The sequence below is a fragment of the Salmo salar genome, chromosome 10 (assembly GCF_965601325.2).
Source record: "Salmo salar chromosome 10, fSalSal1, whole genome shotgun sequence".
NCBI classification, from domain to species: domain Eukaryota; kingdom Metazoa; phylum Chordata; class Actinopteri; order Salmoniformes; family Salmonidae; genus Salmo; species Salmo salar.
The window spans coordinates 121,395,001-121,412,500 of NC_138300.1; the positions used below are offsets into that span (position 1 = coordinate 121,395,001).

At 39.1% G+C, this 17,500-nt stretch overlaps 1 protein-coding gene across 1 annotated transcript in view; it reads left to right on the top strand.

Annotated features, from left to right (window-relative positions):
- Window positions 1-5,142: 5,142 nt before the first annotated feature.
- LOC106561713 (homeobox protein aristaless-like 4) overlaps window positions 5,143-17,500 on the top strand; it is a 30,661-nt gene continuing 18,303 nt past the window's right edge. The window contains exon 1 of the mRNA XM_014125927.3: window positions 5,143-5,872. Coding sequence (XP_013981402.2) covers window positions 5,347-5,872 — 526 coding nt within the window. The 5' untranslated portion in view covers window positions 5,143-5,346. The remainder of the gene's footprint in view (window positions 5,873-17,500) is intronic.

Here is a 17,500-nt window from a genome sequence, read left to right on the forward strand (position 1 = left end):
CATTACTATGAGATAGTAAGTCACTATTAGGAGATAGTAAGTCACTATTAGGAGATAGTAAGTCACTATTAGGAGATAGTAAGTCACTATTAGGAGATAGTAAATCATTACTAGGAGATAGTAAATCATTACTATGAGATAGTAAGTCACTATTAGGAGATAGTAAATCATTACTATGAGATAGTAAATCACTATTAGGAGATAGTAAATCATTACTATGAGATAGTAAGTCACTATTAGGAGATAGTAAGTCATTATTAGGAGATATTAAATCATTACTATGAGATATTAAATCATTACTATGAGATAGTAAATCATTATTATGAGATAGTAAGTCACTATTAGGAGATATTAAGTCACTATTAGGAGATATTAAGTCACTATTAGGAGATACTATCTCATAATAATGATTTACTAAGTCACTATTAGGAGATATTAAGTCACTATTATGAGATATTAAGTCACTATTAGGAGATAGTAAATCATTACTATGAGATATTAAGTCACTATTAGGAGATAGTAAATCATTATTATGAGATAGTAAATCATTATTATGAGATAGTAAATCATTACTATGAGATATTAAGTCACTATTAGGAGATAGTAAATCATTACTATGAGATATTAAGTCACTATTAGGAGATAGTAAATCATTATTATGAGATAGTAAGTCACTATTAGGAGATAGTAAGTCATTATTATGAGATATTAAGTCACTATTAGGAGATATTAAGTCACTATTATGAGATATTAAGTCACTATTAGGAGATATTAAGTCACTATTAGGAGATATTAAGTCACTATTAGGAGATAGTAAGTCACTATTAGGAGATAGTAAGTCATTATTATGAGATATTAAGTCACTATTAGGAGATAGTAAGTCCCTATTATGAGATATTAAGTCACTATTAGGAGATAGTAAGTCACTATTAGGAGATAGTAAGTCATTATTATGAGATATTAAGTCTGGAACATTGAGGTTGATCCTTTTTAAAGCGACAATCTTGGATTTAAATACTAACAAAGCGTTATTCCCTGCCACTTCGTTTGGTAAACAGGTGAGGAACGGAGAAATAACCAATCTCAAATACATAGACACAACAACTCTTACATATGGATGCAAGGACTGATCATCCATGAGATCAAAATAATAGTTTGGACCATGTTTTGAAGCTATACAGCATTTGTTTGCAATTACATGGTCTACAAACAATGGAGTTAAAACAAGCTTATATTTTGGGGTTCCGATGGGGTGCGACCATTGATCATGAAGCGTTTAGAAGTTATATTCTTCAAGAATCAATGGCTATACATAAATATATGTGCCAATCCCAGATGTCATCAAACAGGCACCAACTCACATATACAAAACTCTCCAATCCATTAATATGGAACAATATCTCTCACTCTCTCTCTCTCTCTCGCAATGACTTACTATCTCATAATAATGACTTACTATCTCATAACTCCTAGTCAGATGTATTTATTTTGGTGGTGGGAACGAGCTTCCATACACTTCATATTCAATCAGAGATAATATTATGTGACACTTCTTAGCCAATCAGAGGGACAGTGAACAGGTGTTTTTCTGGGCTTATTCTAACCCATCACTGAGCACAAACGTAAGGCTCTCATAGCTCTCAACATAATTCTCAGCGTCGCTTCTATTGACATCGTTTGCCACTGAGACTGAGCATGAATCTCTTCCGCATTATCTTGCTGGTGGCACTGAAAGAAAATCGCGTGGCAATATGGGGAAAATCAGTTACAGGATCTCGTTTGGCCTCTTTTGGATCATATGATGTGAATTGCGTGGAATTACATACGACTGAAGGGTGTACAAAAGTATAGAATCAAATCCAAAAGTACAAAGTATACTAATAGTACGCGGGAATAGTAGATAGTAGAATGTATAGTATACATTTAATATATATTACTTTTTGTTTCACGTTAAATTTCTTTGCTTTTTACTAAATGAATTGTGTATGAAGCAGATGAGTTCAATTAAACAATTCCAGATAGGAACATATCCAACAAATAACTCTAAATAAATATTTCGAATTTAAAAGGTTAGCTATATGGAACAACTTTTTTAATTGATCAAGTAGGCAAACACTTTGTCAATTAAATAAATTAGGTGGAATTTTATAAGTTGTTCACATAAACAGTGTAGTCTTACGTTTTTATGTTTAGTTTTTAACGTTTCAATGCCTTAATGTTGGTTAATCACGCCAATGATCAATATCGTTAGTATGGTATTATACGGCACTATATTTTAGTAGGTGTTGTCGTCGTACTACTTATTTTGAATATATGGTTATTATAATGCCTGCAATAACCCCATGAATTAATAATAGCGTGTAGTCCTTTAATGATATCATAACAGCCTGCCGCTTCAAGAAAAATGAATAAAATAAACTTGTTTTTAATTTCTGCAGAGGAGGGATTTAATTTCGATAACCTTGTTACCCTACAGCAATCATGAACAACACCATTTTCACCACTGAGCACAAGGAAAACATTTATCAAATGGCATTTAGAAACTAAGGAAAGTAGAAGAGTATTTTTATTCCACGCAGAAAGGTACAAGCTAATAGTTCCATTAGACTATGAATCACATGGGTAAACTGACATAACGGGTTTATCGCTGTAACGATCCATTTCAAATCAAATCAAATGTATTTATATAGCCCTTCGTACATCAGCTGATATCTCAAAGTGCTGTACAGAAACCCAGCCTGAAACCCCAAACAATGCAGGTGAAAGAAGCACGGTGGCTATGGAAAAACTCCCTAGGAAAAACTCCCTAGAAAGGCAAAAACCTTTCAAACGTTGACCTGATGAAGTGAGGGCATAACGGCTCTAAATAATACATTCAAAAGTATCAATTTTACACAAAAGTAGGACAATGTCTTAGGGATATAGTTTGTGTTGATTTGTCTGTGCTATTCAGTACGTAGAATTTGAACATCTAAAAAAAAAAAGAATGACAGGGCCACAACGAAAAGTCACATCCCGCTCACTGGGTACACACTGGTTGAATCAACGATGTTTCCACGTCATTTTAATGAAATTACGTTGAACCAACGTGGAATAGACATTGAATTGAGGTCTGTGCCTAGTGTTATTTTACATTCATCCATATAGGCTATAGGCTACATAATTGAAATATGCATCACAATATGTTAGTGCTTATTTACATAGATTTAGGGCTCTCCTAAATATATATATATACATATATAAACTCAGCAAAAAAAGAAACGTCCCTTTTTCAGGACCCTGTCTTTCAAAGACAATTCGTAAAAATCTAAATAACTTCACAGATCTTGCTTGTAAAGGGTTTAAACACTGTTTCCCATGTTTGTTCAATGAACCATAAACAATTCATTAACTTCCTTTTTTTTAACCTTTATTTAACTAGGCAAGTCAGTTAAAAACAAATTCTTATTTTCAATGACGGCCTAGGAACAGTGGGTTAACTGCCTGAACAAAGTGGCAGAACGACAGATTTGTACCTTATCAGCTCAGGGATTCGATCTTGCAACCTTCCGGTTACTAGTCCAATGCTCTAACCACTAGGCTTCCTGCCACCCCTGATGCACCAGTGGAATAGTCGTTAAGACACTAACAGATGGTAGGCAATTAAGGTCACAGTTATGAAAACTTAGGACACTGAAGAGGCCTTTCTATTGACTCTGAAAAAGACCAAAAGAAAGATGCCCAGGGTCCCTGCTCATCTGCGTGAACCTGCCTTAGGCATGCTGCAAGGAGGCATGAGGACTGCAGATGTAGCCAGGGCAATAAATTGCAATGTCCGTACTGTGAGACGCCTAAGACAGCGCTACAGGGAGACAGGACGGACAGCTGATCGTCCTCGCAGTGGCAGACCACATGTAACAACACCTGCACAGGATCAGTACATCAAACCTGCGGGACAGGTACAGGATGACAACAACAACTGCCCGAGTTACACCAGGAACTCACAATCCCTCCATCAGTGCTCAGACTGTCCGCAATAGGCTGAGAGAGGCTGGACTGAGGGCTTGTAGGCCTGTTGTAAGGCAGGTCCTCACCAGACATCACCAGCAACAACGTTGCCTATGGGCACAAACCCACCATCGCTGGACCAGACAGGACTGGCAAAAAGTGCTTTTCACTGACGAGTCGCCGTTTTGTCTCACCAGGGGTGATGGTTGGATTTGCGTTTATCGTCGAAGGAATGAGTGTTACACCGAGGCCTGTACTCTGGAGCGGGATCGATTTGGAGGTGGAGGGTCCGTCATGGTCTGGGGCGGTGTGTCACAGCATCATCGGACTGAGCTTGTTGTCATTGCAGGCAATCTCAACGCTGTGTGTTACAGGGAAGACATCCTCCTCCCTCATGTGGTACCCTTCCTGCAGGCTCATCCTGACATTATCCTCCAGCATGACAATGCCACCAGCCATACTGCTCATTCTGTGTCTGATTTCCTGCAAGACAGGAATGTCAGTGTTGTGCCATGGCCAGCGAAGAGCCCGGATCTCAATCCCATTGAGCACGTCTGGGACCTGTTGGATCGGAGGGTGAGGGCTAGGGCCAACTTGCAGGTGCCTTGGTGGAAGACTGGGGTAACAGGTCACAGCAAGAACTGGCAAATCTGGTGCAGTCCATGAGGAGGAGATGCACTGCAGTACTTAATGCAGCTGGTGGCCACACCAGATACTGACTGTTACTTTTGATTTTGACCCCCCCTTTGTTCAGGGACACATTATTCCATTTCTGTTAGTCACATGTCTGTGGAACTTGTTCAGTTGATGTCTCAGTTGTTGAATCTTGTTATGTTCACACAAATATTTACACATGTTTAGTTTGCTGAAAATTAACGCAGTTCACAGTGAGAGGACATTTCTTTTTTTTTGCTGAGTTAATATATATATATATATTTATACCCGGTTAAATAAAAGGGGAAAAATATAATTGACTCAGAGCAATTATCTCTCATGTGCACACGATGTGCGTTTATCAAAGCAGTCATATTAACTCCTAATCAAATGAATGTCATGTGTTGTCTCCCTCGTGTTTACAAAGAAAACAAGAAGAAAAAAAAATGTCCCTCTTGCTTGACGTCCCATTTTCCATCTCCATCTCTGTTGTCTGAATAATAGGAGACAGAGCTGGTTTTGGCGTTGACTTTCACTAGTGTCGTGTGCAGAGGACTTTAGTGGGACCAGTGGCATCGTCTGTAAAGCAACGGCGTTTTTGGTTCCTTACCCCGGTAAACCTTCAGGGGGCTTTCTTTGCATTCATTTGTTCAGTCTGCTGCAAGTCTCTGGAAAACATCTAATTCGTTTTATAACCAACCCCAGATGCGACAGTGTGTGTGTGTGAGAGAGAGAGAGTGTGTGTGTATGCGTGTGTGTTCGCCCGTGCTTGAGAGAAAGGGGGTCTTGCTGCAAGGGGAAAAGGAGAACGAAGAAACAAACGGTTTGGAAATTTTCGATTCAAACGTAGATTTTTTTTTTTTTTTTTTTTTAGGAATGAACGCAGATACGTGCGTTTCATACTGTGATATGACATCCATGGATTCATATTATAACTCGCCTTCGCCACACGGTAGGGATCAACCATCGGATCCCTTCAGAATATTCCAACCGAGTGAAACCAAATACAACCCAACGTTCCTACTTAAAGGACAACAGGGTTACGAGGAGAAGTCTCGGAGTCCTTTCCAACAGGAGTGCCAGTCACTGGATGACGGCACAGAGGAGGGCAACAACAACTTCAATAAATACCACCTCTTCATGCAACGACCGACTTGCAAAACACCCCCGGAAGGCGAGAAACTCCACCAGGAAAGCGGAGGACACAACGACGCGCTCATCCCCTGCTATGGTGAGTTCCAAACGGTTCCGTTCGCGTGGGGAATAATCAACAGCCAAAGGTTCTTGAAAACAAACGCGCTCAGAACTGATGCATTGACTAAAATCAAAACATTCTATTCATATTTGTACAGGTTCAAAACATCCTATTCATATTTGTACAGGTTCCACTCAAATAAAAAGTTTACAAGTTATTTTTTATCTCATTTCAGAGGCAAATGAGAGTAAAATAAACGTTTCGGCAGCTAGGCCATCGTCTGTCAATCAGCATCCAAACAGACAAAACAGAAATGGCTTGGTTTACTGAACTAACAAGCAGGGACCGTGTGGGCAAGGGGCCATAACAACAGTTAAACATGTTTTATGAGGCCAGAGTGTAACTGGAGTTAGTTAAAGCGAAGCCAGCATTTAAAATCCCTTAAAGCCTGCTATCGTTTGTCTGTTAGAAACTGCATGACCATAGATATTTTATGAAGCCACGTTGTTGGTTGAGCTCAATACAATCATGACAAATAATGCTGAACGATTTCATTCTGGCATTAGCCTTCCTATTCTGTATGATTTTTTTGTTGTTGTGTGTGCCTGTGTTGATATTTTCATGACTTGACCTCAACAGCATGCTGGCGTAGCCTAGTAGTTTATGTTTGAATTATTTACACGTTTTCTTTCTTAACACACCAGCAAACATCATACAAGGCTACCAACTTATCCAACTTATATGACGCTATCACTTTTGTTCAACACAAGTAAGGGGAGCTAATTAGACTGAGATTATTTTGTAACATTTTGAATGAGCTATAAGGGATACCGTAGAAGCTCCGGTCAGTCCCCGAAATTTGACATTTAAGCAATAAACTGAAAACTATGCGGTTTGATGATATATTGCACGATTAGGCATCTGTAGGGAGCAAGTTACGCAGCCAGCACACACACACACACACACGTCTTACTATACTTGGGAGGATTTTTTGGGGACCAACAATTGATTCCCATTCAAAACCCTAAACCTGACCCTAACCCTGACCCTCATTTGTACTCTAACCTTAACCCCTAACCTAACCCTAACTCTTAACCCCTAACCCTAACTCTTAACCCCCTAACCCTAACCCTAACCCTAACCCTAACTCTTAACCCCTAACCCTAACTCTTAACCCCTAACCTAACCCTAACTCTTAACCCCTAACCTAACCCTAACTCTTAACCCCTAACCCTAACTCTTAGCCCATAAACCTAACCCTAACTCTTAACCCCCCTAACCCTAACTCTTAACCCCTAACCCTAACTCTTAACCCCTAACCCTAACTCTTAACCCCCTAACCCTAACTCTTAGCCCATAAACCTAACCTCCAAACCCTAACCCCTAGTTCTGACCCTTACCCTCATTTGTACTCTAACCTTAACCCCTAAACCTAACCCTAACTCTTAGCCCCTAAACCTAACTCTTAGCCCTAAACCTAACCTCCAAACCCTAATCCTAGTTCTAACCCTAAACCTAACTCTTAACCCCTAACCTAACCCTAACTCTTAACCCCTAACCTAACCCTAACTCTTAACCCCTAAACCTAACCCTAACTCTTAGCCCTAAACCTAACCTCCAAACCCTAATCCTAGTTCTAACCCTAAACCTAACTCCTAAGCCTAAAATAGCCTCATTAAAAGTGAAGACTGGTCAAATGTCCTCACTTCTCTGAATTTTAGTTGGTTTACTATTCTAGTGAGGACTTCTGGTACTACCAAGTCTATTAAAACGTGTCCCCCCCCCCCCCACACACACACACACACACACACACACACACACAGCTTTGAGGTAAAATGACAGGCATCAAAGTGTAAAGTATAAATGTGAACAATCATACAGGCATATGCGTACATTATGGTTTTGGTTAGACACACGTTTCTAAATCATGTCCTGCCATCTAAACCATTGTCTTTCTAAGATCTAACGATACAATAGAAACACACGGGCAATCTGGCAGGTTTCTATAGTAACCTGATGTGGATGTCTTTTGGAAAGGAAACATTTTTTGCTCCCTTATTAAAGTGGGTAAAGAGTTCATTTTCCCAATATAAAAAAAATTATATTGCTCCAATTACACGAATAAGATATTAACGTAACAAACATTTATAAACCTGAAGAATAGAACATGGAATATCCAAATTGTGTTTTATAATGACACGGATTTGAATTATGATTTGAATAATTTCTCGGTACTTCCGTTTAGGTCCTAAACCATCAGGTCAAAATCCTATTGGCTATTGATTGACATAAACTACAGTGTAAACGTGTAGTGCTAACTCTTTTCGCGCACGGCATTGATTTTTTTTTTTTATTTTTTGGGGGGGCAAAAAATAAACCAAACCTACGTGCTTTGTTTCGTATGCCACATTCTTATTAAATTCACTTACTGTATGGCACGGCTATGGACTGCTGAAAGAGTGCGGATTGACTTTCACCAAGGCTGCAGGACGCAAAGTAAATTACCACAAGATACTGCGTTGGATACTTAGTAACGTGACCGTTCTTTCATGTTAGACCGTTGTTCCAAGTTCATATCAATTTAGAAGATTAGTTGTAGTACTGTCGTGTCGACGGTGTACGGATGATTAGGGCATAATGATAATGTAAATTAGCATAACAGCACAGCGTAATGACTTTGGCAATAGACGTGAACCATGTTCGAAACGGCAAAGAGTTGCGAATGCAATATAGGCCTATAATTTTCTGGTTTGATGCACTTCAGTATTAATAAAGTAAAAAACAAATATATATATATATATATATAATATATATGAGAGCAAAACTGAAACTAAAATAATCTAGTTTTGTGTTTAAACAGAGCCCAAAGAAAGGGAATAAATATATAATTATGCTCTCACGTCGTTTACATATTTGTTCCAGAGAATAACGTGCATTTAAACTATTTCAAAGCGACTGTTATTAAGATGTAATGACACAGTTTGGGTTGCTGATCCAATGCGCGACCTTTGGAAATCAAAAATGCACCACTGGTTCTATTATCCAGACTAGTTGTGTATTTTACAAGGCATGGGAGGCTTTAAAGAGAAACAACAGCCCGTTCATTAAATCTGAATTAAATCTGACTTTAAAAAAGGAAAATAAAAAACCTTTAAAACGTACACCAAAAAAACAGAAACACAAAACAACAATGATTATATCCTGATAATAATAATAATGTCATTTTAGCGCCACATTATTATTATCATTATTGTCATTATTATTATTATTAGTGGATCTATTTGCATGGGTTATAATTTAATTATTGTCTCATAATTTAACTTTATTTTTTTTATCTTAATAATCTTTTATAGAAAAAGTAAACTGAGCTAATTCCTAAAAACAATAACTGCTGCGCGGGCTATAGGCCGTTACCAATTGAATAATAATACCAACAATAACAATAATAATAATATGGTTTAATTTGCATTTCATTTCCATTCAAAATTCAATAACTCATAAAAGCGTGAATTCCAAATGACAAACGTCAACATGATTAAAGGTACAAAAACTAAAACCGAGGATTAGATTGTATTATAACGGAGTTTTTGCCGTAAACTGCCAGCACACACCCACGCCAAAATACACCCCATAAAGCGAAAAGTAAACCGTTTTTCCCGTGACAGCAAACAATGGTAGTCAGGCCTTTTATACCGAGTGAAATCGTTATCGCGCGGTGTATAGTGTGTTTTCCCCCTCAAGGTGAGAGCCAAGGATAGAGTACCCCTTCCATCGAATGAAAACATCTGGCAAAGTCCAATGACACAGCGAACCGTTTAAACGGCGAGCATTAAATACAATACGTTTCCCGGAGGAGAGCTCTGTAATGTTATTCTATAAAATGTTACGGCCAGATAGATAGATAGCTCCGGGGAGGATATAGAGGGAGGCTAGCTAAAGCCTTAGGCTGGCTTGTGTTATCATGTGTGGGGTCTTGGTAGTCTACTCACCGGGAGGAGATATTACACAATCGCGCTTCGACGGTTTATTATTAATTACATGGAAAGGTGCACTTTTCTAGTGTTTGAGGACAATGGGCATTCATTTTTTTTGTTCATTAGACATTTACATTTTAGTCATTTCGTAGACGCTCTTATCCAGAGCGATTTACAGTAGTGAATGCATACATTTCATTTCATGCATTTTTCTTCGTTTGTATTGGCCCCCCGTGGGAATCGAACCCACAAACCTGGCGTTGCACATACCATGCTCTACCAACTGAGCTACAGGGAAGGCCTATGTCTGCTATGCACACATATTACCATTGTCTACCTAGATACAAAAATAACACACACACACGCCATGAATGCTTGGCAGTGAAGGTACAGTATATCCCTACCGTATTCACACCTCTCTTGGAACACAGGCAGACAGCCATCATGCTTAGGCAAAATAACAATTTTTTTCCCCCCACAGTTGCCATTTAATGTACTTTTAGTACACTACTTTCTGACTTAACAAGTCTTTATTACTGTTCATTGGCTTTTCTCTTTTCACATATTTCGGAATATTTACAACGATTTATCTCCCCTTCGACACTGACCATAACAAATCAACTCTATTGCTCGTCTTATACCAGGCATGATCATCATTAACGAGGCTCGTTCACACCCACAGAGCAATTGCGCAAAATGGTACTAACGCTTCGTCAACGCGCAAAATACTACGCAGCATCATCATGGATATGTATGCAACAAAGTTCAACATTCACCTTCTGTCTACGCATACAATTTCAAGCATACGTTTGATAAATCATAACATGTGCACCACACCGAACGCACTTCAACTGCATCTGCAACGCAATGCTGCGAGGCAAACGCAGCGTTTTCATTGGAAATGAATGTAATTCTGGTGTACCAAAATGCAATGACGCTGTTTGGTGTGATCGACTCGGTAACACTACAAAGACAGAGGGCCTTAGGCTTGGTTGTATACATGCTAGAAGGCTAGTGCCTCAGGCAATGCATGGGACAACAGGGCCATGGGACGTTATAGGACCTATAGATGAATACCTCGATGGTCTGTACCTTTGGGACTGTGATCCTCAACCTATAGAAACTTCTACCTGACCACAGACAACAATGACTGAGAGCAAACCACCGGTAGAACTGATGGAGTGCTTACAGAGGAGGAGACTGCAGGAATGTAGACCGGGCCATACCCAGCCACACAGCACTACAGGAGAGTTAGCTACCCCCATTAATACAAGCCAGATGCGTATTCATATGTGTCCCAAATGGCACCCTAATTCCCTATACATTGCACTACTTTTGACCAGTGAACCCTAAGTAGGGTACTATATAAAGGAATAGGGTGTCATTTGGGATGCTGGCTATAAATGACTCCTATGGTTATTAGTTGAGACTTCACAACACGGCCCCCCTCCAAATCCACAGAGTCAGTCAGATGGACCCTGAGATGACAGAGTGGGACTGGTGTACGTAACCCTGTTTCACCAATGCCTCCAAGTAAATAAACCAAACGTCAGAAATGGGTTTCGGGTTTTGGAGTGCCGTTTTTGAGTGGTTAGGGAGAACGGTGTGTGAGTGTGTTTGTGTGTCTTGGGGGGGGGGTCACGTCGCCACTGGCAGGCGTACGTGAGTAGGGGGAATGTTTACATTCACATATCGTCTTGCATCATGGGTCTCTGAGGTTCTTTCAGTACTTTGATGTGGGATAATGTTGTAGTTTTCAGCCGTGTCTGGAGAAAGGTGTAGAAATACTCACATATCATGTCTTCTATTTTGTTTCAGGATTACTGACATGAAAAATATTTTGAATAAGAAGTTAGTTAGCTAGTTGTGAACACTGCATCTGAGATCAACTGAGGGCTAAGTGAAACATCTGGATAACAGAGAGCTGAAATCCTCATCATAATGACATGATATGACTCTCAGTGTAGTCTGGCAGCGGCTGTGGGAAAAACACTAATCTACACATTGTGATGCTGAGGCCTGGATCCCCGGTGCTGCTGATGATACACCTACCACAATGCCCTGTGTTCAGGGACTCAATGTCCTGACCCAGAGACAATTTACATAGTAATAAAACACGATTATGAAAAATGACTTGAAGTGGTTGTTTAGATGTAACATTTTTGACACGTTTTATTTATCTTATTTTAAATATTAAGAGACGATAGGATTCACCACAGATGAACGTTTTCTTCATTACATTCAGTCCTACATACTTGTACAACTATGTCTTTGAGGATATTCCACAAAATGTTGTCATAGAGTAGAGATATGTTTCTCAGCATGCAGTGGAAATAATATAAAATCTCCTGGCTGTGTTGTGATGGCCTCCTGCCAGAGTTGGACACGGTGAATATGCGTTAGAAGAACCAGGAAGTGATATCTCTGGTTATTTATGTGGTGATAGCGAACACATTGGATTGATAGTACCGAGAGACAGAGTAAGTGTCTGCATGGGAATATATTTGTGCCAATATTATGTCCAATAGAAACAAACTACGGACAATGTTTATGACAAATGCACATAGTCATGGGACACTGGTCCCTTTAATAATGGAACACTGGTCCCTTTAATAATGGAACACTGGTCCCTTTAATAATGGAACACTGGTCCCTTTAATAATGGAACACTGGTCCCTTTAATAATGGAACACTGGTCCCTTTAATAATGGAACACTGGTCCCTTTAATAATGGAACACTGGCCCCTTTAATAATGGAACACTGGCCACTTTAATAATGGAACACTGGTCCCTTTAATAATGGAACACTGGTCCCTTTAATAATGGAACACTGGTCACTTTAATAATGGAACACTGGTCCCTTTAATAATGGAACACTGGTCCCTTTAATAATGGAACACTGGTCCCTTTAATAATGGAACACTGGTCCCTTTAATAATGGAACACTGGTCCCTTTAATAATGGAACACTGGTCCCTTTAATAATGGAACACTGGTCCCTTTAATAATGGAACACTGGTCCCTTTAATAATGGAACACTGGTCCCTTTAATAATGGAACACTGGTCCCTTTAATAATGGAACACTGGTCCCTTTAATAATGGAACACTGGCCACTTTAATAATGGAACACTGGCCACTTTAATAATGGAACACTGGTCCCTTTAATAATGGAACACTGGTCCCTTTAATAATGGAACACTGGTCCCTTTAATAATGGAACACTGGTCACTTTAATAATGGAACACTGGTCCCTTTAATAATGGAACACTGGTCACTTTAATAATGGAACACTGGTCCCTTTAATAATGGAACACTGGTCCCTTTAATAATGGAACACTGGTCCCTTTAATAATGGAACACTGGCCACTTTAATAATGGAACACTGGTCCCTTTAATAATGGAACACTGGTCCCTTTAATAATGGAACACTGGTCCCTTTAATAATGGAACACTGGTCCCTTTAATAATGGAACACTGGTCCCTTTAATAATGGAACACTGGTCCCTTTAATAATGGAACACTGGTCCCTTTAATAATGGAACACTGGCCCCTTTAATAATGGAACACTGGCCACTTTAATAATGGAACACTGGCCACTTTAATAATGGAACACTGGCCACTTTAATAATGGAACACTGGTCACTTTAATAATGGAACACTGGTCACTTTAATAATGGAACACTGGTCCCTTTAATAATGGAACACTGGTCCCTTTAATAATGCTTATATACTGTTTTACCCATTTTATATGTAAATACTGTATTTTCTAATCAAGGCCAATCTTATTTAACTATTGCTGTACATATACTATTCTATCCATGTATTCTTCAGATATACTACATATTCTATCCACGTATTCTTCAGATATACTACATATTCTATCCACGTATTCTACAGATATACTACATATTCTACAGATATACTACATATTCTATCCATGTATTCTACAGATATACTACATATTCTATCCATGTATTCTACAGATATACTACATATTCTATCCATGTATTCTTCAGATATACTACATATTCTATCCATGTATTCTACAGATTCTATCCATGTATTCTACAGATATACTACATATTCTATCCATGTATTCTACAGATATACTACATATTCTATCCATGTATTCTACAGATATACTACATATTCTATCCATGTATTCTACAGATATACTACATATTCTATCCATGTATTCTACAGATATACTACATATTCTATCCATGTATTCTTCAGATATACTACATATTCTGTCCATGTATTCTTCAGATATACTACATATTCTATCCATGTATTCTACAGATATACTACATATTCTATCCATGTATTCTTCAGATATACTACATATTCTATCCATGTATTCTTCAGATATACTACATATTCTATCCATGTATTCTACAGATATACTACATATTCTATCCATGTATTCTTCAGATATACTACACTTTTTGGGTTACTACATGATTTCATATGATAGGGCTGGGCGATATGGCCAAAATCTCATATCCCGATATAGGTAATTTCATATCCCGATAACGATACATATCACGATATAGCACATTGTCTGTAAATTCAATGAATAAATAGTTTATATAAAATGACCACATTTAAAGGCCTATTTCTTATTACATTTTGAATTAAACTGAACAAATAAAAGGTATTTATTTCTCATTTTAACAAAATATAATATTCATGTATAAAATCTTTAAAAGGTAAATAGAAAACACTTCAACTATAGTTGCAAACAAAATAAATATAGGCCAAAAATATATTTTGGGAGCTTGCCTGTTTTGCATGTTATTTTGGCATTAATACGTGTCACATATCAATTTGCATTTGGTACCTTGGGTCGAGTGTCAGCACCAACTCTCGAAACCCCCGTTTCTCGACCGTGTAAACTGGGGCCATGTCTTTGCAGATGTAAGTTGGCAGCTGTTATCGCCTTCCATCTTCGTGATTCTTTGCCATATGGTGTCGCCGCGGGCAAAAGCCTCTTGTAACGTCTGAGTCGGGGGTTTGTTTTGAGCACTCGACTGTACTTTCTTGGGTCTCACCCGTAGACTCTCTCTCTCTTTCACATGATTCTTGCGTCGGTGGTAAAAGAGGTTAGTGGTGTTTGAGCCTGTTGTCGGGACCGTCCTGCGGCATATTTTGCAGAGGACAGATTTCTGGTCCGTGTCAGACTTTTCATACCCGGACCACGTCCACGCGACCGAAGTAGGCCCTCTTTTAGGTACGAGCTCCGTGTCTCCGTGCTCTGTGTCACGTTCACTCTCCTCCATGTTTGTTTGTGTTGCTAATTTTCTTTCACACGGTACGCAAAGCATCGTCCAATTGACAAAAAAATATTGCCGTAAAGAGTGTGATTTGCGACACAACGAAATGTCACGGGCGTCGTAAGGAGTGGAGCAAAATGCAGCGGGTAAAGTGCTCATCTTCTTAATTATTAAAGTAAAAAAACACTTAAACAAAACAAACGATGAAAACAGTCCAATAAGGTGCACAGACCATACAGGAAACAACCACAAAACACAAGTGAAAACAAACCCCAACTAAATATGGCCTCCAATTAGAGACAACGACAACCAGCTGACTCTAATTGGAGGTCCTACCAAAACCCCAACATAGAAATAGAAAAACTAGATAAACACATAGAAATAGAAAATGTAGAACATAAACCAAAAAAAACCAAACCACACAAAACAAAAACCCTCTGCCACGCCCTGACCAAACTACAATAACAAATAACCCCTTTTACTGGTCAGGACGTGACATGATAGAGCATAATATGAAACGATAGACATTTTTCTATCGTCACACGATATATATCTTCATATCGCCCAGCCCTACCATATGTGTTATTTCATAGTTTTGATGTCTTCACTATTATTCTAAAATGTAGAAAATAGTAAAAATAAAGAAAAACCCTGGTGTGTCCAAACTATGCGACTCAAAATTTAGGTCAGGTAAATCCTGTTTCCATTGATCATCCTTGAAATGTTTCCACAACTTGATTGGAGTCCACCTGTGGTAAATTCAATTGATTGGACATGATTTGGAAAGGCACACACCTGTCTATATAAGGCCCCACAGTTGACAGTGCACGTCAGAGAAAAAAACCAAGCCATGAGGTCAAAGGAATTGTCCGTAAAGCTCTGAGACAGGATTGTGTTGAGGTACAGATCTGGGGGAGGTCCCCAAGAACGCAGTGGCCTCCATCATTCTTATTGGAAGAAGTTTGGAACCACCAAGACTCATCCTAGAGCTGGCTGGCTGCCCAGCCAAACTGAGCAATTGGGGGTGAAGGGCCTTGGTTAGGGAGGTGACCAAGAACCCGATGGTCACTCTGATAGAGCTCCAGAGTTCCTCTGTGGAGATGAGAGAACCTTCCAGAAGGACAACCATCTCTGCAGCACTTCGCCAATCAGGCCTTTATGGTATAGTGGCCAGACGGAATCCACTCCTCAGTAAAAGGCACATGACAGCCCGCTTGGAGTTTGCCAAAAGGCACCTAAAGGACTCAGACCACGAGAAACAAGATTCTCTGGTCTGATGAAACCAAGATTGAACTATTTGGCCTGAATGCCAAGCTTCACGTCTGGAGGAAACCTGGCACCATCCCCACGGTGAAGCATGGCGATGGCAGCATCATGCTGTGGGGATGTTTTTCAGTGGCAGGGACTGGGAGACTAGTCAGGATCAAGGCAAAGATGAACGGAGCAAAGCACAGAGAGATCCTTGATGAAAACCTGCTCCAGAGCGCTCAGGACCTCAGACTGGGGCGAAGGTTCACCTTCCAACAGGACAACGACCCTAAGCACACAGCCAAAACAATGCAGGAGTAGCTTCGAGACAAGTCTCTGATTGTTCTTGAGTGGCCCAGCCAGAGCCCGGACTTGAACCCGATCAAACATCTCTGGAGAGATCTTAAAATATCTGTGCAGCGACGCTCCCCATCCAACCTGACAGAGCTTGAGAGGATCTGTAGAGAAGAATGGGAGAAACTCCCCAAATACAGGTGTGCCAAGCTTGTAACGTCATACCCAAGAAGACTCAAGGCTGTTATCGCTGCCAAAGGTTCTTCAACAAAGTACTGAGTAAAGGGTCTGAATACTTATGTAAATGTAATATTTCCGTTTTTTATTTTTAATACATTTGCAACATTTTCTAAATACCGGATTTTACTTTGTCACTATGGGGTTGTGTGTAGATTGATGAGGGATAAAAACAATTGAAGCCATTTTAGAATAAGGCTGTAACGTAACAAAATGTTTCAAATGCTCTGTAGGAAAGTCTGTGCTAAGTGATCATGTCAAATGTAATCACATTGTCATGATTTATTGCACTATTTTATCTGAACAGCGTTCCTCATCCCTTAAAACCTCATACCATTTAATTACATCCCTTACAAAAAAATACACCAAAATTGCAGATTCACATGTGAAAATCTAATTCTCACTTTCATATGTGAAAATTTAATTCACACTTTCATATGTGAAAATTTAATTCACACTTTCATATGTGAAAATTTAATTCACACTTTCATATGTGAAAATTTTATTCCCATTTTCATATGTGAAAATCTAATTACCACTTTCATATGTGAAAATCTAATTCCCACTTTCATGTGTGAAAATCTAATTACCACTTTAACATGTGAAAATGTAATTCCCACTTTCACATGTGAAAA